A 25,283-nucleotide genomic window follows, 5' to 3' on the forward strand; every position below is an offset into this window, starting at 1 on the left:
TCAGCCTATGTAGTAGCTGAGACCACAGGCATGCACCAATATGTCCCCTACTTAAAAAAATTTATTTTGTAGATATGTGGGTGTGACTATGTTGCAGAGACTGGTCTTGAACTCCTGGGCTCAACTGATACTCCCACCTTGGACTCCCAAAGTGTTGAGATTACAGGTGTGAGCCATTGTACCCAGCTGATAAAAACTTAAAAAGAGTAAAATACTTTGGGACCTAATGTAAAATTTCCACTGAGATGATGTGTCAGAAATTAAGGTAGAATAAAATGATCCTAGGGCATCTGAAACAATGGAAACTAATCTTGGGCCAGCCGCGGTGGCTCATGCCTGTAATCCTAGCACTTTGGGAGGCCAAGGTGGGGGACTCACTTGAGATCAGAAGTTCGAGACCAGCCTAGCCAACATGGTGAAACACTGTCTCTACTACAAATACAAAAATTATCCTGGAGGTTGCAGTGAGCCAAGATCGTGCCAATGCACTCCGGTCTGGGCAACAGAAGGAGACTCGGTCTCAAAAAAAAAAAAAAGAAGAAGAAACAAACTCTTAATTTCTTCATCAAGTGTAAAACTGTGGACTCAACTCTCGAGGAAAAATACATTAAAAGACACACAAGCACTATATACTTTTTTGAAGTTTTATTGAGAAATATTAATAACATACCACAGAAGCCACCCATTTAAAGTGCAAAATTCAATAGTTTTCAGTATATTTGCACTGTTGTGCAAACATCACCACAATAAATTTTAGAACATTTTCATGACCCTGAAGTAGACCCTGTAACCCTCCATTTCCCCCCAACTCCCCTAACCCTGGGCCATCACTAATCTACTTTCTGTCTCAACGTATTGTTGTATTTTGAATATTTTATTTAAATGGAATTACATAACATGGTATTTTGTGACTGGCTTCTTCCACTTAGCATAATATTTTCAAGGTTTATTTAATCCTGCATGTGCAGAGGGGGCACTTTGCATAAGGATAAACCTGGGGGGTGCTCACTGATTGATTTTGAAACTTCCCTCCAAAATTGTATTTTTTTTTTTTTTTTTTTTTTTTTTGAGACAGAATCTCACTCTGTTGCCAGGCTGGAGTGCCATGGCATGATCTCAGCTCACTGCAACCTCCACCTCCTGGGTTCAAAGGATTCTCCTGCCTCAGCCTCCCGAGTAGGTGGGATTACAATCATGTGCCACCACACCTGGCTACTTTTGTATTTTTAGTAGAAACAGGTTTTCTCCATGTTGGTCAGACTGGTCCTGACCACCACCATGCCCATCTAATTTTTTTTTTTTGAAGATAGGGTCTTACTCTGTCACCCAGACTGGAGTGCAGTGGCATAATCTCAGCTCACTGCAGCCTCGACCTTCAGGGCTCAAATGATCCTCCCACCTCAGCCGCCCAAGTAGTGGAGTCTTATTGGACAGCACAGCTCTGGAGGGTGATTTTATGTATATCCCCACTGCTCTCTCTGCCTCGATTCCTGTCTACCCCACACCCCTGCAAAAAATGTTTTTTGTTTTTTTGTTTGTTTGTTTTTTTGAAATGGAGTCTCGCTTTGTCACCCAGACTGCAGTGCAGTGGTGCGATCTCGGCTCAGTACAACCTCTGCCTTCCAGGTTCAAGTGATTCTCCTGCCTCAGCTTCCCAAGTAGCTGGGATTACAGATGTGCACCACCAAGTCTGGCTAATTTTTGTCTTTTTAGTAGAGACGGAGTTTTGCCATTTTGGCTAGGCTGGTCTCGAACTCCTGACCTCAAGTGATCTGCCCGCCTCAGCCTGCCAAAGAAAGGCTTACTTCCCTTTCTCCCTTTCCCCCTCCCTCCTCTTATATGTGGTGAGTCTTTTGCCCTTCCACCTTCCACTGTGCCCAACCTAGAAAGCTTATTTTATTTAATTTAATATTATTATTATTTTTCTTGAGATGGAGTCTTGCTCTGTAGCCCATAGTGGAGTACAATGGCATGTTTCAGCTCCCTACAACCTCCGCCTCCCAGGTTCAAGCAGTTCTCCCTGCCTCAGCCTCTTGAGTAGCTGGGATTACAGGTGCCCACCATCATGCCCAGCTAATTTTTGTATTTTTAGTAGAGATGGGGTTTCACCATGTTGGCCAGGCTGGTCCTGAACTCCTGACCTCAGGTGATCTCCCCACCTCGGCTTCCCAGAGTGCTGGGATTACAGCATGAGCCACCGCTCCCAGCCAGAAAGCTTATTTTGAATGGTGTCTATACAGCCCCTTATGTTTCTGCCTGATTTTTAAAATAACATATTTAGGTCTATATATTTTAGGATATAAGATCTCACTGTATGTGTTGCTTTGCATCATTGAAGAGTTTTGGTAATTATTTTTACTTTCTATATATTTTAGAGTTTTCATTAAACTAATACAGAATTTCATATTCAGGGCCAGGCACAGAGGCTCATGCCTGTAATCCAGCACTTTGGGAAGCCGAGATGGGCGGATCACCTGAGGTCAGGCGTTCGAGACCAGCCTGGCCAACATGGCAACACCCCGTCTCTACTAAAAATACAAAATTAGCCGGGTGTGGTGGTGCATGCCTGTAATCCCAGCTACTTGGGATGCTGAGGCAGGAGAATCACTTGAACCTGTGAGGTGGAGTTTGCGGTGAGCCAACATCACGCCATTGTACTCCAGTCTGGGCAACAATAGTGAAACTCCATCTCAAAAAAAAAAAAAAAAAAAAAAAAAACACAAAAATTAGCTGGGCGTGTTGGCGGGTGCTGATAATCCCAGCTACTCGGTTGGCTGAGGCAGGAGAATTGCTTGAACCCAGGGGGCAGAGGCTGCAGTGAGCCAAGATCTCATGACTTCACTCCAGCCTGGGCCACAGAGCAAAACTCCTTTTCAAAAAAAAAAAAAAATTCAAATTCATATTCACTCATATCAAAAATGAAAATTTATTTTTGCAAATTTCTATTTGAGTGATATAATTATTTTAATTTAGGACTAGTTCATAAAAAATGGGTGTAGTGATTATGTTCTTTCCTGTGCTTGAATGGAAAATGATGAGGGATCATGATGTTAGAGTTGCAGTGAGAAGGGATGGAAAAGAGGGATTCCAGAGTGCCAGGCACGCAGGTTTTCTGGAAGGCTTGCACGAGGACTGCTGTGGTTTGAAGGTGTTCCCCGAAGTTCATGTGCTGGAAACTCAACCCATAATGCAATAGTGCTGCCCAGTGGAACCATGAAGAGGCGATTAGGTCATAAAGGCTCTGCCCTCAGGAATGGATGAAGGCAGAGGGGGTTAGTTGTCTTGGGAGTGGGTTCCTGATAAAAGAATGAGGATGGCTTCCTTCCCTTTCTCCCTTTCCCCCTCCCTCCTCTCACATGTGGTCACTCTCTTGCCCTTCCACCTTCCACCATAGGACGGCACAGCAAGACCTTCACCAGATGCAGGCCCCTCACTTTTCCAGTGTCCAGAACCGTAAACCAAGTGAACTCTTGCTTATAAATCACCCAGTCTGTGGTATTCTGTTATAGCAACACAAACAGACTGAGACAGGGACACTCAATGGGCTTATCTCTCGATGGAGCACTCCCTGCGTGGTATCTTGTATTTGTAGACATGATGCTGTAAATGCTCTTTGAGTGCCTTGAAGGCTTTTATGTTTGAGGAGTTTACAGAGAAGCCCCTACAGGCTTCAGGTTCCTTCCTCTGTTGTTTCTTTGCTCTTTAGTACCTCCCCAAACCTAGTATTAAATAAGATCATAGTAAAGTCCTTGGACCAACAGTATTAGCAGTACCTGAAAAACATACTGGAAATACAGACTCACAGGCTGCACTGCAAAACACTGAACCAGAAACTCTAGGAGTGAGACCCAACAGTTTGTATTTAACAAGTCCCCCAGGTGAGTCTGATGCACACAGAACTGTAAGATGCTGTATTAGATGATGTTCAGTTCATACTAACGGAATCACTAACACACACGTCTGCTCACTGCTTGGTCTTTGCACAGGCACCTGGATCCTCCTGGAATACCTTTCTTAGTGTCTTGGTGTTGGTTAACTTCTGTGGAGTTTGATACTGCTCATTTTGCTGCTTGTTCTGTTTTTCCAGAGTCCCCTTATCACTTGACCTGCTGCCACATTATGTTTGATTACAGATACCCCATCAGCCTGGGTCTCTCTTTACAGCCTTTGTACAATACGTCTACACATAGGGATTCGGATTATCTCAGGATCCCACATCCTCACTGTCCCCCATCCCCCCTACCCCGCCACCCCGAACCAGTACCTTTCTAAAGTTTTCTAGTCCTTCCTTTTCGTTTGTGCTCCTTAAAGCCCAGGCCCATGCCTGACTTTGGTTCCCACTGAGTTCTGTTACAAGGATTCCACATTTGTGGATATCAAATCTTTGGCAAGGTCATTGACGTGGGCTGGAATAAGACTCTTGGCTGATCCTCCTTCCTAAACACCCACCCAATGGGAGAGGCTGATACTCAACATGCAAACCTTGTTTTTTAATTCTCCAGGCAAAGTGATGTTGGAAGACATTGTGGCGGGGGTGGTGTGTGAAGATTTACAAATAATTTTTGAATATCTGCTTCATGATAGGTCTCAGAGGTGCCTTGTGGGTGTGGCTTTGGAGGGATGATTACGAGGAAATTGTGGATATTAGGGAAGTCAGGAAAGGAAAATATCACTCACAATTCAACAATTCAGAGAAAGCTCCTAAGGGAATTTCTGGCTGCTTGATGTCCAGAGGCCAGGTCCTCACTTTGTATCAAGGCTCAGGACTATGGATAGAGAATTTATGGGGCACCAAAAAAACTCAGTAATCAAGATAAACAAAATTTTAATGTAATATCTTTAAAAATACAAATTGATGCATAAAGAAAACACCCATGTTGAACAAAAGAGTTACAATGTTGCCTCCTCTTCAGCACCACCCCACCCTCCAGAAGTTTCCTCCAAGCCGCACCTGTAAGATAAAAAAAAAAGACAAAATAAAAACCTATAAGAGAAAAGATAAAAATGAGATCGGCCTGGGGGCTCATGCCTGTAATCCCAGCACATTGGGAGGCCGAGGCAGGTGGATCACTTCAGGTCGAGTGTTCAAGACCAGGCGGGGCAGCATGGTAAAACACCGTTGCTACTAAAAAATATATATATAAAAAATAAGCTGGGCATGGTGGCAGGCACCTGTAATCCCAGCCACTTGGGAGGCTGAGGCAGGAGAGTCTCTTGAACCTGGGAGGCAGAGGTTGCAATGAGCTGAGATCACACCATTGCACTCCAGTCTGGGTGGCAGAGCGAGACTCTGTCAAAAAAAAAAAAAAAAAAAAAAAAATCCTCAGGAATTTCTGGCTCAAGTCTTCCATCCTCACCACCACTACCACCAGGCAGTCTTTTGCTGTTCACCCAGGTCCAGCCTCCATCCCCTAAAATGCCGGGGAAATGCTACAAGACTCTCCCCATCTCCATTCCGGGAGTTTGCTGCAAGCCAATCTTGCTCTTCCTGAAAACAGCCTTGGGGTTTCCTGTCCTGGTACACCCTCCTACTGTAGGCGACACAGGGCCAGTGTCACCTGCAAACCAGGAGTCCTGGCAAAGCATCGCCTCTCCCTGAGCTGCTTCTGTCCCAACCTGGCATCTGCTCGGGGAAGGGCACACCAGGGAGGAGACTTGCATGGTGAGCTCAGGTCACCTTCAGGGGAAGGTCAGTGCATACCGGCCAACCCGGACCACATTTTCCAGAATCCCTCAGCAGTACCGCGATGCTCTTGTGGTTAGCAGACCTCATTGGCTCCCAGCGAAACTTGTCAATGTCACTTGGGCATCTTAACAGTGGGCTCCCAAACTTGGTTGTGTGCTGTGCAGATGTCAGAGGCACCCTGTGTGGGCAAAACCAACTGCTTTCCCACCTCTCTAGCTCCAAAACTACAATCCCCAGAGGTCTCTGCAGTCACTTCTACTACCCATCCTACACAACTTCCCTATGTCTGGTTAATGTCAGAAGCACTTCTGGTCTGTGGCCCCGGCTGGTTAGGCTGGTTGGCACCCAGTAAGGCCTCCCTCCAGGTCTTCCCCACACCTCTGCACCTCTTTACCTGACCGGTTTCAGGATCCGCAGGGTGCATCCATGTTCCATGGGTGCCCTATAGGCAGTCAGCATGCCCCTCTGTGTGTCCCTGTGTTTCTCATGGGGATGAAGGTTGGGAGCCATAGAGCTGTCTCAGAACTCAGGTGCTCTCCTGTGGGCACCTGCAGGCCATTTTCCTTTCACTGGAGCCCACAGGGTTAGAGACAAACCCTCACTCTGTGGCTTGGGGACAAGGGCTTCACTCCCTGGCCTGAGTTTGGAGCAAAGCTTGAGGTGCTGGGTCAGTCTGGGCACCCCCTGGATGAGAATTGGCTGCCCTAGTGATTTCTGTGACATCCCCGGCCCCAACTCTGGGGTTCTGGAGTGGACTGTGCTTCACCTTGTGGCTGGGGGTTTCCACCTGAGAGTTGAAAAAGAGGTGAGATTACCTGTAATTCCATCTTGGCAGGATGGATCCCCTTACCTTTTCTTGCCCTGGAGGCTGCCTGGTTGGTACTGGGGAAAGTTCATTCCTAGTCCTGGAAGAGCAGCTCATTCTAACCGGAGTCCTCCCTCAGCATTCCTTTCTGCTCCATCCATACCGCAGTCATTCATGAAGTTGTTAATTGTAAACACATATGGAATGGTTTAAATAGAAGTAAAGAGATGTGTGCACTTAATTGTTCAGTGATGTGGATGAAGGGCAGGGACATCAGAGATGCCTGTGACTTCAAGGGGTTGGGGAGGACTCCCAGAAGTAGGGTTGTCTCAGCTGTCCCTGACCGGTTTGATACCTTGGAGATTAGGGGGAAGGCATTCCAGTGGGAGGCGGGAAGGAAGCACAGTCTCAGAGGTTGGGCTCTTGCTACCGTGTGGAAGGATTATGGTGGTGAAGGGCCTTCTTAAGGTTGATTTTTAAATATACATAGGTGAAGATACAGACTAGCTATTCACACATAGAACAAGGAGAAGCTTGATATAGGCTAACTTGAATTTTACATTTGAGAGCATTTTCAGCTTCTGGAAATTGGGACATTTCACCCCAAATTCCAGATTCCCTGCTTCTCTGAAAATAAATCTGCCCTAACTCTTCACTATTTTTTTTTTTTTTTTTTTGAGACAGATTTTCACTCTTGTTGCCCAGGCTAAGGTGCAGTGGCATGATCTCCACTCACCACAACCTCTGCCACCTGGGTTCAAGCAATTCTCCTGCCTCAGCCTCCTGAGTAGCTGGGATTTACAGGCGTGTGCCACCACGCCTGGCTAATTTTCTTGTACTTTTTTTTTAAGTAGGGACGGAGTTTCACCATGTTGGTCAGGAGTTGGTCTTGAACTCCTGACCTCAGGTGATCCACCTGCCTTGGCCTCCCAACGTGCTGGGATTATAGGTGTGGGTCACCTCACTTGGCCAGTCTGCACTATTCCTTAGTGTCAGACAATTTGAGCCAAACAATGTCTTTCTCATTCAGACGTAATCTTCAGGGTTTAATATTTGTATTTTTAGTATAGACAAGGTTTCTTTTTTTTTTTTTTCAGGTAAATTTTCACTCTTGTCACCCAGGCTGGAGTGCAGTGGCATGATCTCAGCTTACTGCAACCTCCACCTCCCTCCTGGGTTCAAGCAAGTCTCCTTCCTCAGCCTCCTGAGTAGCTGGGATTACAGGCCCCTGCCACCACATCCGGCTAATTTTTTGTAGTTTTAGTAGACACGGGTTTCGCCAGGTTGGGCAGACTGGTCTCATCTTGAACTCCTGACCTTCAGTGATCTGCCTACCGCAGCCTCCCAAAGTGTGGAATTACAGGCATGAACCAACGCCTGGCCTCCACTGGCTAATTCTTTGTATGTTTGAAGAGATGGGGTTTCACTATGTTGGTCTTGATCTCCTGACCTTGTGATCTGCTGGCCTCAGCCTCCCAAAGAGGTGGGATTAGAGGTGTAAGCCACTGCACCCGGCCTCAATGTAGCTTTTTATCAAAGTATTTATGTAGGAAAAATTAATCAAAGGGCACAAGGATTTCAATACTTAGGTTGTTTAAGATGAAATTTGTGGCTGGAAGAGTGCCAGATACATAAAAATGTTTCGCACATGAAGGAACCACAACTTAAATAAACAAATTTGAAGGAACTAAGTAACAAATGATTTTCTGTTGTTTTGTTATGTTATTTTGGAAATGTGATTAATCAATATGTCAAGGGAGTTGGGAAGAATTTCCAGATACTCTGATATGCATGACATCTTAATCATACCAAATAAAGCAAGGCTATCTTAGGAAATTAGGTATCACTGCCAAGGACCTTTACATGAAATAAATTAAAATTACTATTAAATTTGTAACAATCAGACGGACTGGCAGGCAAGTTGTGTCATTTTTTCCTCAGTATTTTTTCTTTCCTTGATTCAATAAAACAAAGTTAAATGCCAGCTATCTGCAGAACACTCACTAGACAATGTTTAATGATATGTGAAACACAGCCTGCACACTCACAGATCCTTGCCATGCTCCCGTTCCCTTCTTTTCAAAACCTGTGTACCCTGTGGCTAGATTTCTCAATGAGATGGAAGAGAGAGAGGAATGAGAACCATCTTCTTTGAGGTCGCTCGGCACCGCTCCTGCAGGTAGACAATGACCTCTCCGGTGAGACTATTATCCTTGGCTGGGGGGTAGAGGTCTTAATCCTAGAAAAGAGACCTCTCAGGGTGGAGAGGTGATTTAAATCCTTACCAGATAGACACAGCTCCCCACCTCGTCCAGACTTTCACAAACCCACACTGGAACAGCGGAAAAATGACTGACAACCGGCCACATGCCCCAGGCAGAGACACAGGGAGAGGCTGACCAGAAGGAAGGTCGACGTACAAGATACCACCCTCCAGCACACAGGGCACATGCGTCCCAACACACACACACACACGGACACAGAGCGAAAGAGAGAGAAAGGAGAGAGAGAGAAATAAGAGAGAGACGTAGGCACACATACAAACGCACAAAGGCATATGGCAGTGGCACGGTAACACCCACTCCCAGGCAGCCCCTGAAGTTGCCGGGTTCTACTCTCTGCGACCATGACCCGTGGGTAAGAGAGCAGCCCACAGGCACACAAGCAAACCTCTCTTCTTTTGAAGAGACTCACTGGCACACCATCAGTCGGTGCAGGCCTGAGCCTGGGATCCCGCGCTGCTTCCCTGGCCCTCTGCCCATGGTTTCTTCCTCCTGGACGACCCTCCGTGAATCCCGGCCTCCAAGACCATCCGGTCTATGCCCCTGGTGAGAGCTGGTCTTAGCCCTGACTCTGACTAATCCCTCTAATCCCAGGTACTCGGGAGGCGGAGGGAAGAGAATCACTTGAATCCGGGCGGAACACTTTGCAGTGAGCTGAGATCTCGCCACTGCACTCCAGACTGGGTGACAGTGAGACACTGACTACATTAAAAAAAATATGGCGGAGCGGGGCCTGCGGGGACTGAGGCGGCGGCAGGTGAAGTGAAGACTGGGAGAGAGGCCTCCTTGACCCTCCGCGAATCCTGGCCTGAGGTTGGGATCTCGCGCTGCCTCCCCGGAGATCTGCCTGAGGTTTCTTCCTCCTGAGGTTTCTTCCTGCTGGTCGGTTCTCCGTGAATCCCGGCCTCTGGAGACCATCCTGTTAACGCCCTGGCCAGGACTGCTCTCAGCCCCGACTCTGACGCACTATCACACAGGGCTTCTACTTCGCCAAGTCTCAGGGACCCATCCCCAGGAAACAGTGTCAATCGCTGTGACCAAAACGGCGGCTCAGGCCTCGGGCATGAGCACTGGCGAGGCCGACTCCCCATTTGCTCCGGAGAGTCAGGCTGGGGACCCCTTAAAAAATGGTGGCGACGCGACGGCTGCAGGGACTGGGGCAGCGGTGGCAGCAGCGGAGCAGTCCAAGGCGGCGGGTGGGAAGAGGACTAGGAGAGGGGCCTGCGCGAGAGCCAGGGTCAGACCCATAGGAGTCCTGTCGTCAGGACCTTCTTGATTGGTTTTCTGCTTTGGTTCCATGTGGAGGAGGAGCTTCGGGGTGCCCGCTGGGCTCTCTGGACACCTCTTCGAATCCAACAATGGATCCGACCGGGTGATCAGGAATGGGGTTACAATGTAGTGAGGTGGGAAGGGCCTCCCTGGGGCACAGAAAGATACCAAGAGCTGCATGGCCTGCTGTTGGCTGAATAAACTGGCCCATGAGCCCATTGCCTCCCTCCTTCCTGAGTAGGGCAGTGGTTTACCTTCATCTCCAAGGCCCAGGGACTCCGAAATCCCAACACAGCTTTCCACAACACATGCAACAAGAGACAAAGGCGAGGCCAAGATAGAGCCAATGTGACCACACATGGCATTGACTTCCCCCAAGAGCAGAGGGAGTGAGTGTGTCTCTTTGAGGTCATAAGGGACGATGCTGAGACAGACAGTGAGGTGCAGGCCTGTGTCCCGGGGCCACTGGGAACACTCACACAAAGCTGAGGAAAAGCCAAGCACACCTGAAAACCTGCGAGACAGGACCTGTGCTCCAGTCGAAGACACATGCAGGGAAGCCTGCCAGAGGGGCTGAGAGTTTTTGAAAAAGTACACCCCACCGACAGCCCTCCACCAGATAGTTCCCCTGACACCACGTCCCTGGCTAACCAGCAAAACCCAATCCCTTGGGAGACATGAAATCTGTGGCAGTCAAAAGATTCAGTGTTTGAAGGCACTTTCCCCCGGAGCAAAAGAACCGAAGGGATGTCAGGAATAAGAGAAAAATAGCAGGCGGGATCCAACACTGCCTTTAATGGCAGGCAAAGGTCAGCTACTAGAGGGGTCGCATCACACTCGTCGTAGACGGAACACGCAGCAATCATTTGAGACATGGAGATCAAAGGAACTCCCTGCTCCCAGATAGGTGTGAGGTGGAGAGATCCAGGGTAATCATATCTACCCAAACAACGAGAAATAGCACAGAAGACGAAAGAAATCAAGATCCAGAACCCTAGGAAGTATATCCTGGGGAAATGGAAAGTGTCCCATGTTGAAGACATTCAGCCAGACCGAGAAGCATGTAGGCTCCCGAGAGACAGGGGAGACAGAGCAAGAGGGAGGACAGAGCAGAGGCCAGAGCCCAGGCCGGATACTGCCCGGTGCCACCGCCGCGGGCCTAAGGGGAGGGTTGCCCAACGGCTGCCTTCTCCAGAGAGGCCAGCGTTCCAGGGACCGGGAGGCCCGGCATCTCCCCTTCCCGGCTTCCTCTTCAGGCTTCTGCCTCGGTGCAACTTCATTTCTCAGAGAAGCGCCGTGAAAAGGTACAAGCCTCTCCTCTGAGGCGGGTCTGCTCCTCTCCTGCAGGGCGATGAGCTCCTCTGGGGCTTTTGTCCCTGGCTGGACTGTGCTTATCTTGATCCCAGGAGGCGGTCCGATCGGCAAGGGTAACGAGATTTCTCCACTGCTGCTGGGGAAGACGCATCTCCTCACGCGGTCGTGGCCCTCAGGGACCCCGAGTGGAAAGGCGGGGAAAACCACTGACGAGCCCGCCGCAAGACCCAGGCACAGAGGCAGAAGAAAGAGGCTCGGCAGAGCCAGGCCGACACGCAAGAAGTCGCCTTTGGGCGCACCGGGCGCATTCGTCCCAACGCACCCACGCACACGGGCAGGCGCACACAAACCGGCAGAAAGAGGGAAAGACACACAGAGAGTGAGGGCCAGAGAGACAAGAGAGAATGGGAGAGACGCAGACACACACAGTCACACGGCAGCAGCGGCACAGAAACGCAGCCCCCACAGGCACACAGCCCCCCTGACGCTGCAGGCTTCTGCTCCGGGCGTGAAGGCCCCTCCGGGGAGAGAGCAGCCCACGGACAGGCGGGCGGAACGGTCGTGGAGATCACGGGGGCAAGACTTTTGGGGAGACTCACCCCAACACCGTCCGGGCAGGCCTGATGCTGGGACGACGCGTCTCTTCCCCCGGACTCTGCCTGCGGTTTTGTCCTCCCGGCCGGCGCGTTGCGACTCCCGGCGTCCGTCCGGAGACTTTCCTGTCGACCCCGTGGAGAGGTGACGCAGGAGCCCCGCAGCCCCGACACCCAAGCACCGCCACGGAGGGCTCCTGCTTTGCCAAGCCTCAGGGGGCTGGTTTCTAAGACAACCGTGGGAACCGCTGTGACGCGGGAGGCCGCTCGCGCCTCGCGCATGCGCACTGGCCCTGCCGCGCCGGGCCCACTCGCGCTCCCCACCTGGAAGTCAGGCTGCGAATCCTTTAAACAACGGCGGCTGCGCGGGGCGCCGGGGCCGGGGATGGGGTGGGAGGGGGCGTGTGCGCGGAGGGGCACGGGGAAGCGGGGAGGGAGTTTGGGGGTCGCTGGGGGCTGCCGCCGCAGCCCCCGCAGCGGCCGGATCCGAGCTCCAGCAGGGGGCGGCGTGGGAGAAGGGGCCGCGGGCATCCCAGTAGCAAGATCCCCGGAGTCCTGTCTTCAGGACCTCCTGGAGCCGACTTCCACCGGTGGAGGGGGAGCTTCAGGGTCTCTGCTGGGGTCTCAGGACTCCTCTTGAGATGGGATTTTGGACCCCTCCCGGTGAGAAAGGATGGGCTCGCCATCATGGGCTGAGGCAGGCGGGGCCTCCCTGCAGCACGGAATCATCCCCTGGGCCTTAAGGCGCGGTGCCAGCCGAAAATTCACTGACCCACGAGCCCTGGGCCTCCCTCCCCCTCTGAAAGAGCGGCGGCCTAGCCCCGCTTGCAAAAGCCCCGGGGCTCCTGCAAGCTGCCTCTGCTTTCCAGGACACGCGCAAACAGGGACGGGGCGGTTCCGCCGCGGAGCCAATGGCCCCACGCGTGGCACTGGCCGATCCCTGAGCAGACGACGAGAATGCGTGTCAGCCCGGGCGTTCGGGGCGACGGCGAAACTAACAGCGGAGTCCAGGCCTGTGCCCGGGTGGAAGAGGGTCCCAAGGGACCTGTCCGTGGATTCCAAGGGAAATCAAAGAACGCCTGGGATCCAGGAGGGGGCCAGAAGATTCAGGGAGTCAGTCCACCCGCTCAGAGGAGCAGAGGAGAGGCTGTCCCTCAAGAACGAGAGGGGAAGTGCAGAGGGGAAGTGCCCCACCGCCTGTCCAAGAAGACAAGGCCAGTCACGGTCGCCTACCGCTCATGCGAGGAGGCAGGCCACCCAGCCATGAGGAGAAACAGGGAGAGCAAGACAGCTTCCCTGCCGGAGCCCCGTATGGGAGCCAAGAGCTCCAGGGTCATGGAACCTGGCCAAGCAAGCAGAAACAGGTTTGGAGAGAGAAACCGTCACCACACGGATGTCCGAGGAGTGTCTCCCTGACGCACTGGGAAGCGATCTGTGTCCGAGACATTCAGCCAGACTGAGAAGCGTGTAGGCCCCCGAGAGACAGGGGAGACAGAGCAAGAGGGAGGACAGAGCAGAGGCCGGAGCCCAGGCCGGATGCTGCCCGGTGCCACCGCCGCGGGCCTAAGGGAGGGTTGCCCAACGGCTGCCTTGTCCAGAGAGGCCAGCGTTCCAGGGACCGGGAGGCCCGGCATCTCCCCTTCCCTGCTTCCTCTTCAGGCTTCTGCCTCGGTGCAACTTCATTTCTCAGAGAAGCGCCGTGAAAAGGTACAAGCCTCTCCTCTGAGGCGGGTCTGCTCCTCTCCTGCAGGGCGATGAGCTCCTCTGGGGCTTTTGTCCCTGGCTGGACTGTGCTTATCTTGATCCCAGGAGGGGTTCCGATCGGCAAGGGTAACGAGATTTCTCCACTGCTGCTGGGGAAGACGCATCTCCTCACGCGGTCGTGGCCCTCAGGGACCCCAAGTGGAACGGCGGCGAAAACCACTGACGAGCCCGCCGCAAGACCCAGGCACAGAGGCAGAAGAAAGAGGCTCGGCAGAGCCAGGCCGACACGCAAGAAGTCGCCTTTGGGCGCACCGGGCGCATTCGTCCCAACGCACCCACGCACACGGGCAGGCGCACACAAACCGGCAGAAAGAGGGAAAGACACACAGAGAGTGAGGGCCAGAGAGACAAGAGAGAATGGGAGAGACGCAGACACACACAGTCACACGGCAGCAGCGGCACAGAAACGCAGCCCCCGCAGGCACACAGCCCCCCTGACGCTGCAGGCTTCTGCTCCGGGCGTGAAGGCCCCTCCGGGGAGAGAGCAGCCCACGGACAGGCGGGCGGAACGGTCGTGGAGATCACGGGGGCAAGACTTTTGGGGAGACTCACCCCAACACCGTCCGGGCAGGCCTGATGCTGGGACGACGCGCCTCTTCCCCCGGACTCCGCCTGCGGTTTTGTCCTCCGGGCCGGCGCGTTGCGACTCCCGGCGTCCGTCCGGAGACGTTCCTGTCGACCCCGTGGAGAGGTGAGGCAGGAGCCCCGCAGCCCCGACACCCAAGCACCGCCACGGAGGGCTCCTGCTTTGCCAAGCCTCAGGGGGCTGGTTTCTAAGACAACCGTGGGAACCGCTGTGACGCGGGAGGCCGCTCGCGCCTCGCGCATGCGCACTGGCCCTGCCGCGCCGGGCCCACTCGCGCTCCCCACCTGGAAGTCAGGCTGCGGACCCTTTAAACAACGGCGGCTGCGCGGGGCGCCGGGGCCGGGGATGGGGTGGGAGGGGGCGTGTGCGCGGAGGGGCACGGGGAAGCGGGGAGGGGTGGGTGGGGGTCGCTGGGGGCTGCCGCCGCAGCCCCGGCGGCGGCCGGATCCGGGCTCCAGCAGGGGGCGGCGTGGGAGAAGGGGCCGCGGGCATCCCAGTAGCAAGATCCCCGGAGTCCTGTCTTCAGGACCTCCTGGAGCCGACTTCCACCGGTGGAGGGGGAGCTTCAGGGCCTCTGCTGGGGTCTCAGGACTCCTCTTGAGATGGGATTTTGGACCCCTCCCGGTGAGAAAGGATGGGCTCGCCATCATGGGCTGAGGCAGGCGGGGCCTCCCTGCAGCACGGAATCATCCCCTGGGCCTTAAGGCGCGGTGCCAGCCGAAAATTCACTGACCCACGAGCCCTGGGCCTCCCTCCCCCTCTGAAAGAGCGGCGGCCTAGCCCCGCTTGCAAAAGCCCCGGGGCTCCTGCAAGCTGCCTCTGCTTTCCAGGACACGCGCAAACAAAACAGGGACGGGGCGGTTCCGCCGCGGAGCCAATGGCCCCACGCGTGGCACTGGCCGATCCCCGAGCAGACGACGTGAATGCGTGTCAGCCCGGGCGTTCGGGGCGACGGCGAAACCAACAGCGGAGTCCAGGCCTGTGCCCGGGTGGAAGAGGGTCCCAAGGGACCTGTCCGTGGATTCCAAGGGAAATCAAAGAACGCCTGGGATCCAGGAGGGGGCCAGAAGATTCAGGGAGTCAGTCCACCCGCTCAGAGGAGCAGAGGAGAGGCTGTCCCTCAAGAACGAGAGGGGAAGTGCAGAGGGGAAGTGCCCCACCGCCTGTCCAAGAAGACAAGGCCAGTCACGGTCGCCTACCGCTCATGCGAGGAGGCAGGCCACCCAGCCATGAGGAGAAACAGGGAGAGCAAGACAGCTTCCCTGCCGGAGCCCGGAGCCCCGAATGGGAGCCAAGAGCTCCAGGGTCATGGAACCTGGCCAAGCAAGCAGAAACAGGTTTGGAGAGAGAAACCGTCACCACACGGATGTCCGAGGAGTGTCTCCCTGACGCACTGGGAAGCGATCTGTGTCCGAGACATTCAGCCAGACCGAGAAGCGTGTAGGCCCCCGAGAGACAGGGGAGACAGTGCAAGAGGGAGGACAGAGCAGAGGCCGGATCCCAGGCCGGATGCTGCCCGGTGCCACCGCGGCGGGCCTAAGGGAGGGTTGCCCAACGGCTGCCTTGTCCAGAGAGGCCAGCGTTCCAGGGACCGGGAGGCCCGGCATCTCCCCTTCCCGGCTTCCTCTTCAGGCTTCTGCCTCGGTGCAACTTCATTTCTCAGAGAAGCGCCGTGAAAAGGTACAAGCCTCTCCTCTGAGGCGGGTCTGCTCCTCTCCTGCAGGGCGATGAGCCCCACTGGGGCTTTTGTCCCTGGCTGGACTGTGCTTATCTTGATCCCAGGAGGGGGTCCGATCGGCAAGGGTAACGAGATTTCTCCACTGCTGCTGGGGAAGACGCATCTCCTCACGCGGTCGTGGTCCTCAGGGACCCCGAGTGGAACGGCGGCGAAAACCACTGACGAGCCCGCCGCAAGACCCAGGCACAGAGGCAGAAGAAAGAGGCTCGGCAGAGCCAGGCCGACACGCAAGAAGTCGCCTTTGGGCGCACCGGGCGCATTCGTCCCAACGCACCCACGCACACGGGCAGGCGCACACAAACCGGCAGAAAGAGGGAAAGACACACAGAGAGTGAGGGCCAGAGAGACAAGAGAGAATGGGAGAGACGCAGACACACACAGTCACACGGCAGCAGCGGCACAGAAACGCAGCCCCCGCAGGCACACAGCCCCCCTGACGCTGCAGGCTTCTGCTCCGGGCGTGAAGGCCCCTCCGGGGAGAGAGCAGCCCACGGACAGGCGGGCGGAACGGTCGTGGAGATCACGGGGGCAAGACTTTTGGGGAGACTCACCCCAACACCGTCCGGGCAGGCCTGATGCTGGGACGACGCGCCTCTTCCCCCGGACTCCGCCTGCGGTTTTGTCCTCCGGGCCGGCGCGTTGCGACTCCCGGCGTCCGTCCGGAGACGTTCCTGTCGACCCCGTGGAGAGGTGAGGCAGGAGCCCCGCAGCCCCGACACCCAAACACCGCCACGGAGGGCTCCTGCTTTGCTAAGCCTCAGGGGGCTGGTTTCTAAGACAACCGTGGGAACCGCTGTGACGCGGGAGGCCGCTCGCGCCTCGCGCATGCGCACTGGCCCTGCCGCGCCGGGCCCACTCGCGCTCCCCACCTGGAAGTCAGGCTGCGGTCCCTTTAAACAACGGCGGCTGCGCGGGGCGCCGGGGCCGGGGATGGGGTGGGAGGGGGCGTGTGCGTGGAGGGACACGGGGAAGCGGGGAGGGGGGGGTGGGGGTCGCTGGGGGCTGCCGCCGCAGCCCCGGCGGCGGCCGGATCCGGGCTCCAGCAGGGGGCGGCGTGGGAGAAGGGGCCGCGGGCATCCCAGTAGCAAGATCCCCGGAGTCCTGTCTTCAGGACCTCCTGGAGCCTACTTCCACCGGTGGAGGGGGAGCCTCAGGGCCTCTGCTGGGGTCTCAGGACTCCTCTTGAGATGGGATTTTGGACCCCTCCCGGTGAGAAAGGATGGGCTCGCCATCATGGGCTGAGGCAGGCGGGGCCTCCCTGCAGCACGGAATCATCCCCTGGGCCTTAAGGCGCGGTGCCAGCCGAAAATTCACTGACCCACGAGCCCTGGGCCTCCCTCCCACTCTGAAAGAGCGGCGGCCTAGCCCCGCTTGCAAAAGCCCCGGGGCTCCTGCAAGCTGCCTCTGCTTTCCAGGACACGCGCAAACAGGGACGGGGCGATTCCGCCGCGGAGCCAATGGCCCCACGCGTGGCACTGGCCGATCCCTGAGCAGACGACGTGAATGCGTGTCAGCCCGGGCGTACGGGGCGACGGCGAAACCAACAGCGGAGTGCAGGCCTGTGCCCGGGTGGAAGAGGGTCCCAAGGGACCTGTCCGTGGATTCCAAGGGAAATCAAAGAACGCCTGGGATCCAGGAGGGGGCCAGAAGATTCAGGGAGTCAGTCCACCCGCTCAGAGGAGCAGAGGAGAGGCTGTCCCTCAAGAACGAGAGGGGAAGTGCAGAGGGGAAGTGCCCCACCGCCTGTCCAAGAAGACAAGGCCAGTCACGGTGGCCTACCGCTCATGCGAGGAGGCAGGCCACCCAGCCATGAGGAGAAACAGGGAGAGCAAGACAGCTTCCCTGCCGGAGCCCGGAGCCCCGAATGGGAGCCACGAGCTCCAGGGTCATGGAACCTGGCCAAGCAAGCAGAAACAGGTTTGGAGAGAGAAACCGTCACCACACGGATGTCCGAGGAGTGTCTCCCTGACGCACTGGGAAGCGATCTGTGTCCGAGACATTCAGCCAGACTGAGAAGCGTGTAGGCCCCCGAGAGACAGGGGAGACAGAGCAAGAGGGAGGACAGAGCAGAGGCCGGAGCCCAGGCCGGATGCTGCCCGGTGCCACCGCCGCGGGCCTAAGGGAGGGTTGCCCAACGGCTGCCTTGTCCAGAGAGGCCAGCGTTCCAGGGACCGGGAGGCCCGGCATCTCCCCTTCCCTGCTTCCTCTTCAGGCTTCTGCCTCGGTGCAACTTCATTTCTCAGAGAAGCGCCGTGAAAAGGTACAAGCCTCTCCTCTGAGGCGGGTCTGCTCCTCTCCTGCAGGGCGATGAGCCCCACTGGGGCTTTTGTCCCTGGCTGGACTGTGCTTATCTTGATCCCAGGAGGGGGTCCGATCGGCAAGGGTAACGAGATTTCTCCACTGCTGCTGGGGAAGACGCATCTCCTCACGCGGTCGTGGCCCTCAGGGACCCCGAGTGGAACGGCGGCGAAAACCACTGACGAGCCCGCCGCAAGACCCAGGCACAGAGGCAGAAGAAAGAGGCTCGGCAGAGCCAGGCCGACACGCAAGAAGTCGCCTTTGGGCGCACCGGGCGCATTCGTCCCAACGCACCCACGCACACGGGCAGGCGCACACAAACCGGCAGAAAGAGGGAAAGACACACAGAGAGTGAGGGCCAGAGAGACAAGAGAGAATGGGAGAGACGCAGACACACACAGTCACACGGCAGCAGCGGCACAGAAACGCAGCCCCCGCAGGCACACAGCCCCCCTGACGCTGCAGGCTTCTGCTCCGGGCGTGAAGGCCCCTCCGGGGAGAGAGCAGCCCACGGACAGGCGGGCGGAACGGTCGTGGAGATCACGGGGGCAAGACTTTTGGGGAGACTCACCCCAACACCGTCCGGGCAGGCCTGATGCTGGGACGACGCGCCTCTTCCCCCGGACTCCGCCTGCGGTTTTGTCCTCCGGGCCGGCGCGTTGCGACTCCCGGCGTCCGTCCGGAGACGTTCCTGTCGACCCCGTGGAGAGGTGAGGCAGGAGCCCCGCAGCCCCGACACCCAAGCACCGCCACGGAGGGCTCCTGCTTTGCCAAGCCTCAGGGGGCTGGTTTCTAAGACAACCGTGGGAACCGCTGTGACGCGGGAGGCCGCTCGCGCCTCGCGCATGCGCACTGGCCCTGGCGCGCCGGGCCCACTCGCGCTCCCCACCTGGAAGTCAGGCTGCGGACCCTTTAAACAACGGCGGCTGCGCGGGGCGCCGGGGCCGGGGATGGGGTGGGAGGGGGCGTGTGCGCGGAGGGGCACGGGGAAGCGGGGAGGGGTGGGTGGGGGTCGCTGGGGGCTGCCGCCGCAGCCCCGGCGGCGGCCGGATCCGGGCTCCAGCAGGGGGCGGCGTGGGAGAAGGGGCCGCGGGCATCCCAGTAGCAAGATTCCCGGAGTCCTGTCTTCAGGACCTCCTGGAGCCGACTTCCACCGGTGGAGGGGGAGCTTCAGGGCCTCTGCTGGGGTCTCAGGACTCCTCTTGAGATGGGATTTTGGACCCCTCCCGGTGAGAAAGGATGGGCTCGCCATCATGGGCTGAGGCAGGCGGGGCCTCCCTGCAGCACGGAATCATCCCCTGGGCCTTAAGGCGCGGTGCCAGCCGAAAATTCACTGACCCACGAGCCCTGGGCCTCCCTCCCCCTCTGAAAGAGCGGCGGCCTAGCCCCGCTTGCAAAAGCCCCGGGGCTCCTGCAAGCTGCCTCTGCTTTCCAGGACACGCGCAAACAAAACAGGGACGGGGCGGTTCCGCCGCGGAGCCAATGGCCCCACGCGTGGCACTGGCCGATCCCCGAGCAGACGACGTGAATGCGTGTCAGCCCGGGCGTTCGGGGCGACGGCGAAACCAACAGCGGAGTCCAGGCCTGTGCCCGGGTGGAAGAGGGTCCCAAGGGACCTGTCCGTGGATTCCAAGGGAAATCAAAGAACGCCTGGGATCCAGGAGGGGGCCAGAAGATTCAGGGAGTCAGTCCACCCGCTCAGAGGAGCAGAGGAGAGGCTGTCCCTCAAGAACGAGAGGGGAAGTGCAGAGGGGAAGTGCCCCACCGCCTGACCAAGAAGACAAGGCCAGTCACGGTCGCCTACCGCTCATGCGAGGAGGCAGGCCACCCAGCCTTGAGGAGAAACAGGGAGAGCAAGACAGCTTCCCTGCCGGAGCCCGGAGCCCGGAATGGGAGCCAAGAGCTCCAGGGTCATGGAACCTGGCCAAGCAAGCAGAAACAGGTTTGGAGAGAGAAACCGTCACCACACGGATGTCCGAGGAGTGTCTCCCTGACGCACTGGGAAGCGATCTGTGTCCGAGACATTCAGCCAGACTGAGAAGCGTGTAGGCCCCCGAGAGACAGGGGAGACAGAGCAAGAGGGAGGACAGAGCAGAGGCCGGATCCCAGGCCGGATGCTGCCCGGTGCCACCGCCGCGGGCCTAAGGGAGGGTTGCCCAACGGCTGCCTTGTCCAGAGAGGCCAGCGTTCCAGGGACCGGGAGGCCCGGCATCTCCCCTTCCCGGCTTCCTCTTCAGGCTTCTGCCTCGGTGCAACTTCATTTCTCAGAGAAGCGCCGTGAAAAGGTACAAGCCTCTCCTCTGAGGCGGGTCTGCTCCTCTCCTGCAGGGCGATGAGCCCCACTGGGGCTTTTGTCCCTGGCTGGACTGTGCTTATCTTGATCCCAGGAGGGGGTCCGATCGGCAAGGGTAACGAGATTTCTCCACTGCTGCTGGGGAAGACGCATCTCCTCACGCGGTCGTGGTCCTCAGGGACCCCGAGTGGAACGGCGGCGAAAACCACTGACGAGCCCGCCGCAAGACCCAGGCACAGAGGCAGAAGAAAGAGGCTCGGCAGAGCCAGGCCGACACGCAAGAAGTCGCCTTTGGGCGCACCGGGCGCATTCGTCCCAACGCACCCACGCACACGGGCAGGCGCACACAAACCGGCAGAAAGAGGGAAAGACACACAGAGAGTGAGGGCCAGAGAGACAAGAGAGAATGGGAGAGACGCAGACACACACAGTCACACGGCAGCAGCGGCACAGAAACGCAGCCCCCACAGGCACACAGCCCCCCTGACGCTGCAGGCTTCTGCTCCGGGCGTGAAGGCCCCTCCGGGGAGAGAGCAGCCCACGGACAGGCGGGCGGAACGGTCGTGGAGATCACGGGGGCAAGACTTTTGGGGAGACTCACCCCAACACCGTCCGGGCAGGCCTGATGCTGGGACGACGCGCCTCTTCCCCTGGACTCCGGCTGCGGTTTTGTCCTCCGGGCCGGCGCGTTGCGACTCCCGGCGTCAGTCCGGAGACGTTCCTGTCGACCCCGTGGAGAGGTGAGGCAGGAGCCCCGCAGCCCCGACACCCAAACACCGCCACGGAGGGCTCCTGCTTTGCTAAGCCTCAGGGGGCTGGTTTCTAAGACAACCGTGGGAACCGCTGTGACGCGGGAGGCCGCTCGCGCCTCGCGCATGCGCACTGGCCCTGCCGCGCCGGGCCCACTCGCGCTCCCCACCTGGAAGTCAGGCTGCGGTCCCTTTAAACAACGGCGGCTGCGCGGGGCGCCGGGGCCGGGGATGGGGTGGGAGGGGGCGTGTGCGCGGAGGGGCACGGGGAAGCGGGGAGGGGGGGGGTGGGGGTCGCTAGGGGCTGCCGCCGCAGCCCCGGCGGCGGCCGGATCCGGGCTCCAGCAGGGGGCGGCGTGGGAGAAGGGGCCGCGGGCATCCCAGTAGCAAGATCCCCGGAGTCCTGTCTTCAGGACCTCCTGGAGCCGACTTCCACCGGTGGAGGGGGAGCCTCAGGGCCTCTGCTGGGGTCTCAGGACTCCTCTTGAGATGGGATTTTGGACCCCTCCCGGTGAGAAAGGATGGGCTCGCCATCATGGGCTGAGGCAGGCGGGGCCTCCCTGCAGCACGGAATCATCCCCTGGGCCTTAAGGCGCGGTGCCAGCCGAAAATTCACTGACCCACGAGCCCTGGGCCTCCCTCCCCCTCTGAAAGAGCGGCGGCCTAGCCCCGCTTGCAAAAGCCCCGGGGCTCCTGCAAGCTGCCTCTGCTTTCCAGGACACACGCAAACAGGGACGGGGCGGTTCCGCCGCGGAGCCAATGGCCCCACGCGTGGCACTGGCCGATCCCCGAGCAGACGACGTGAATGCGTGTCAGCCCGGGCGTACGGGGCGACGGCGAAACCAACAGCGGAGTCCAGGCCTGTGCCCGGGTGGAAGAGGGTCCCAAGGGACCTGTCCGTGGATTCCAAGGGAAATCAAAGAATGCCTGGGATCCAGGAGGGGGCCAGAAGATTCAGGGAGTCAGTCCACCCGCTCAGAGGAGCAGAGGAGAGGCTGTCCCTCAAGAACGAGAGGGGAAGTGCAGAGGGGAAGTGCCCCACCGCCTGTCCAAGAAGACAAGGCCAGTCACGGTGGCCTACCGCTCATGCGAGGAGGCAGGCCACCCAGCCATGAGGAGAAACAGGGAGAGCAAGACAGCTTCCCTGCCGGAGCCCGGAGCCCCGAGCCCCGAATGGGAGCCAAGAGCTCCAGGGTCATGGAACCTGGCCAAGCAAGCAGAAACAGGTTTGGAGAGAGAAACCGTCACCACACGGATGTCCGAGGAGTGTCTCCCTGACGGACTGGGAAGCGATCTGTGTCCGAGACATTCAGCCAGACAGAGAAGCGTGTAGGCCCCCGAGAGACAGGGGAGACAGAGCAAGAGGGAGGACAGAGCAGAGGCCGGATCCCAGGCCGGATGCTGCCCGGTGCCACCGCGGCGGGCCTAAGGGAGGGTTGCCCAACGGCTGCCTTGTCCAGAGAGGCCAGCGTTCCAGGGACCGGGAGGCCCGGCATCTCCCCTTCCCGGCTTCCTCTTCAGGCTTCTGCCTCGGTGCAACTTCATTTCTCAGAGAAGCGCCGTGAAAAGGTACAAGCCTCTCCTCTGAGGCGGGTCTGCTCCTCTCCTGCAGGGCGATGAGCTCCTCTGGGGCTTTTGTCCCTGGCTGGACTGTGCTTATCTTGATCCCAGGAGGGGGTCCGATAGGCAAGGGTAACGAGATTTCTCCACTGCTGCTGGGGAAGACGCATCTCCTCACGCGGTGGTGGCCCTCAGGGACCCCGAGTGGAACGGCGGCGAAAACCACTGACGAGCCCGCCGCAAGACCCAGGCACAGAGGCAGAAGAAAGAGGCTCGGCAGAGCCAGGCCGACACGCAAGAAGTCGCCTTTGGGCGCACCGGGCGCATTCGTCCGGGCGCATTCGTCCGAACGCACCCACGCACACGGGCAGGCGCACACAAACCGGCAGAAAGAGGGAAAGACACACAGAGAGTGAGGGCCAGAGAGACAAGAGAGAATGGGAGAGACGCAGACACACACAGTCACACGGCAGCAGCGGCACAGAAACGCAGCCCTCGCAGGCACACAGCCCCCCTGACGCTGCAGGCTTCTGCTCCGGGCGTGAAGGCCCCTCCGGGGAGAGAGCAGCCCACGGACAGGCGGGCGGAACGGTCGTGGAGATCACGGGGCCAAGACTTTTGGGGAGACTCACCCCAACACCGTCCGGGCAGGCCTGATGCTGGGACGACGCGCCTCTTCCCCCGGACTCCGCCTGCGGTTTTGTCCTCCGGGCCGGCGCGTTGCGACTCCCGGCGTCCGTCCGGAGACTTTCCTGTCGACCCCGTGGAGAGGTGAGGCAGGAGCCCCGCAGCCCCGACACCCAAGCACCGCCACGGAGGGCTCCTGCTTTGCTAAGCCTCAGGGGGCTGGTTTCTAAGACAACCGTGGGAACAGCTGTGACGCGGGAGGCCGCTGGCGCCTCGCGCATGCGCACTGGCCCTGGCGCGCCGGGCCCACTCGCGCTCCCCACCTGGAAGTCAGGCTGCGGACCCTTTAAACAACGGCGGCTGCGCGGGGCGCCGGGGCCGGGGATGGGGTGGGAGGGGGCGTGTGCGCGGAGGGGCACGGGGAAGCGGGGAGGGGTGGGTGGGGGTCGCTGGGGGCTGCCGCCGCAGCCCCGGCGGCGGCCGGATCCGGGCTCCAGCAGGGGGCGGCGTGGGAGAAGGGGCCGCGGGCATCCCAGTAGCAAGATCCCCGGAGTCCTGTCTTCAGGACCTCCTGGAGCCGACTTCCACCGGTGGAGGGGGAGCCTCAGGGCCTCTGCTGGGGTCTCAGGACTCCTCTTGAGATGGGATTTTGGACCCCTCCCGGTGAGAAAGGATGGGCTCGCCATCATGGGCTGAGGCAGGCGGGGCCTCCCTGCAGCACGGAATCATCCCCTGGGCCTTAAGGCGCGGTGCCAGCCGAAAATTCACTGACCCACGAGCCCTGGGCCTCCCTCCCCCTCTGAAAGAGCGGCGGCCTAGCCCCGCTTGCAAAAGCCCCGGGGCTCCTGCAAGCTGCCTCTGCTTTCCAGGACACGCGCAAACAAAACAGGGACGGGGCGGTTCCGCCGCGGAGCCAATGGCCCCACGCGTGGCACTGGCCGATCCCCGAGCAGACGACGTGAATGCGTGTCAGCCCGGGCGTTCGGGGCGACGGCGAAACCAACAGCGGAGTCCAGGCCTGTGCCCGGGTGGAAGAGGGTCCCAAGGGACCTGTCCGTGGATTCCAAGGGAAATCAAAGAACGCCTGGGATCCAGGAGGGGGCCAGAAGATTCAGGGAGTCAGTCCACCCGCTCAGAGGAGCAGAGGAGAGGCTGTCCCTCAAGAACGAGAGGGGAAGTGCAGAGGGGAAGTGCCCCACCGCCTGTCCAAGAAGACAAGGCCAGTCTCGGTGGCCTACCGCTCATGCGAGGAGGCAGGCCACCCAGCCTTGAGGAGAAACAGGGAGAGCAAGACAGCTTCCCTGCCGGAGCCCGGAGCCCCGAATGGGAGCCAAGAGCTCCAGGGTCATGGAACCTGGCCATGCAAGCAGAAACAGGTTTGGAGAGAGAAACCGTCACCACACGGATGTCCGAGGAGTGTCTCCCTGACGGACTGGGAAGCGATCTGTGTCCGAGACATTCAGCCAGACAGAGAAGCGTGTAGGCCCCCGAGAGACAGGGGAGACAGAGCAAGAGGGAGGACAGAGCAGAGGCCGGATCCCAGGCCGGATGCTGCCCGGTGCCACCGCGGCGGGCCTAAGGGAGGGTTGCCCAACGGCTGCCTTGTCCAGAGAGGCCAGCGTTCCAGGGACCGGGAGGCCCGGCATCTCCCCTTCCCGGCTTCCTCTTCAGGCTTCTGCCTCGGTGCAACTTCATTTCTCAGAGAAGCGCCGTGAAAAG

The 25,283-nt window shown here is 58.1% G+C and overlaps 1 protein-coding gene across 11 annotated transcripts; it reads right to left on the minus strand.

The window, feature by feature from the left end:
* Positions 1-4,808: 4,808 nt before the first annotated feature.
* Positions 4,809-24,253, minus strand: LOC140711887 (uncharacterized). 11 transcript variants are annotated; one of them, XR_012093221.1, is made up of 8 exons: positions 23,570-24,253; positions 21,230-21,349; positions 18,907-19,026; positions 16,589-16,708; positions 14,266-14,385; positions 11,956-12,075; positions 5,702-5,864; positions 4,809-4,951 (listed from the first exon to the last, which is right to left on the minus strand). XR_012093221.1 is itself a non-coding variant. In XM_073016750.1 (7 exons), the coding sequence occupies exons 1-7, from the start codon at positions 24,251-24,253 to the stop codon at positions 4,910-4,912; spliced, it is 1,326 nt and encodes a 441-aa protein (XP_072872851.1). In that variant the 3' UTR covers positions 4,809-4,909. The 11 variants fall into 11 exon arrangements, 6 of the variants coding, with proteins under 6 accessions (XP_072872851.1, XP_072872853.1, XP_072872850.1 ...); XR_012093223.1 differs by lacking the exon at positions 5,702-5,864 and adding an exon at positions 6,537-6,639; XR_012093224.1 differs by lacking the exons at positions 4,809-4,951; positions 5,702-5,864 and adding exons at positions 5,214-5,290; positions 6,537-6,639.
* Between the last annotated feature and the right edge of the window lie 1,030 nt (positions 24,254-25,283).

The sequence above is a fragment of the Chlorocebus sabaeus genome, chromosome 6 (assembly GCF_047675955.1).
Source record: "Chlorocebus sabaeus isolate Y175 chromosome 6, mChlSab1.0.hap1, whole genome shotgun sequence".
In the NCBI taxonomy this organism is placed as follows: domain Eukaryota; kingdom Metazoa; phylum Chordata; class Mammalia; order Primates; family Cercopithecidae; genus Chlorocebus; species Chlorocebus sabaeus.

Coding starts and splice junctions, on each gene's coding strand:
- LOC140711887 (XM_073016748.1), bottom strand. CDS start 24,253: ATGATGGCGAGCCCATCCTTTCTCACCGGGAGGGGTCCAAAATCCCAT. Junction 19,027..21,229: donor CCTGCCCGGACGGTGTTGGG/GTGAGTCTCCCC, acceptor CGGGGTCGACAG/GAACGTCTCCGGACGGACGC. Junction 16,709..18,906: donor CCTGCCCGGACGGTGTTGGG/GTGAGTCTCCCC, acceptor CGGGGTCGACAG/GAACGTCTCCGGACGGACGC.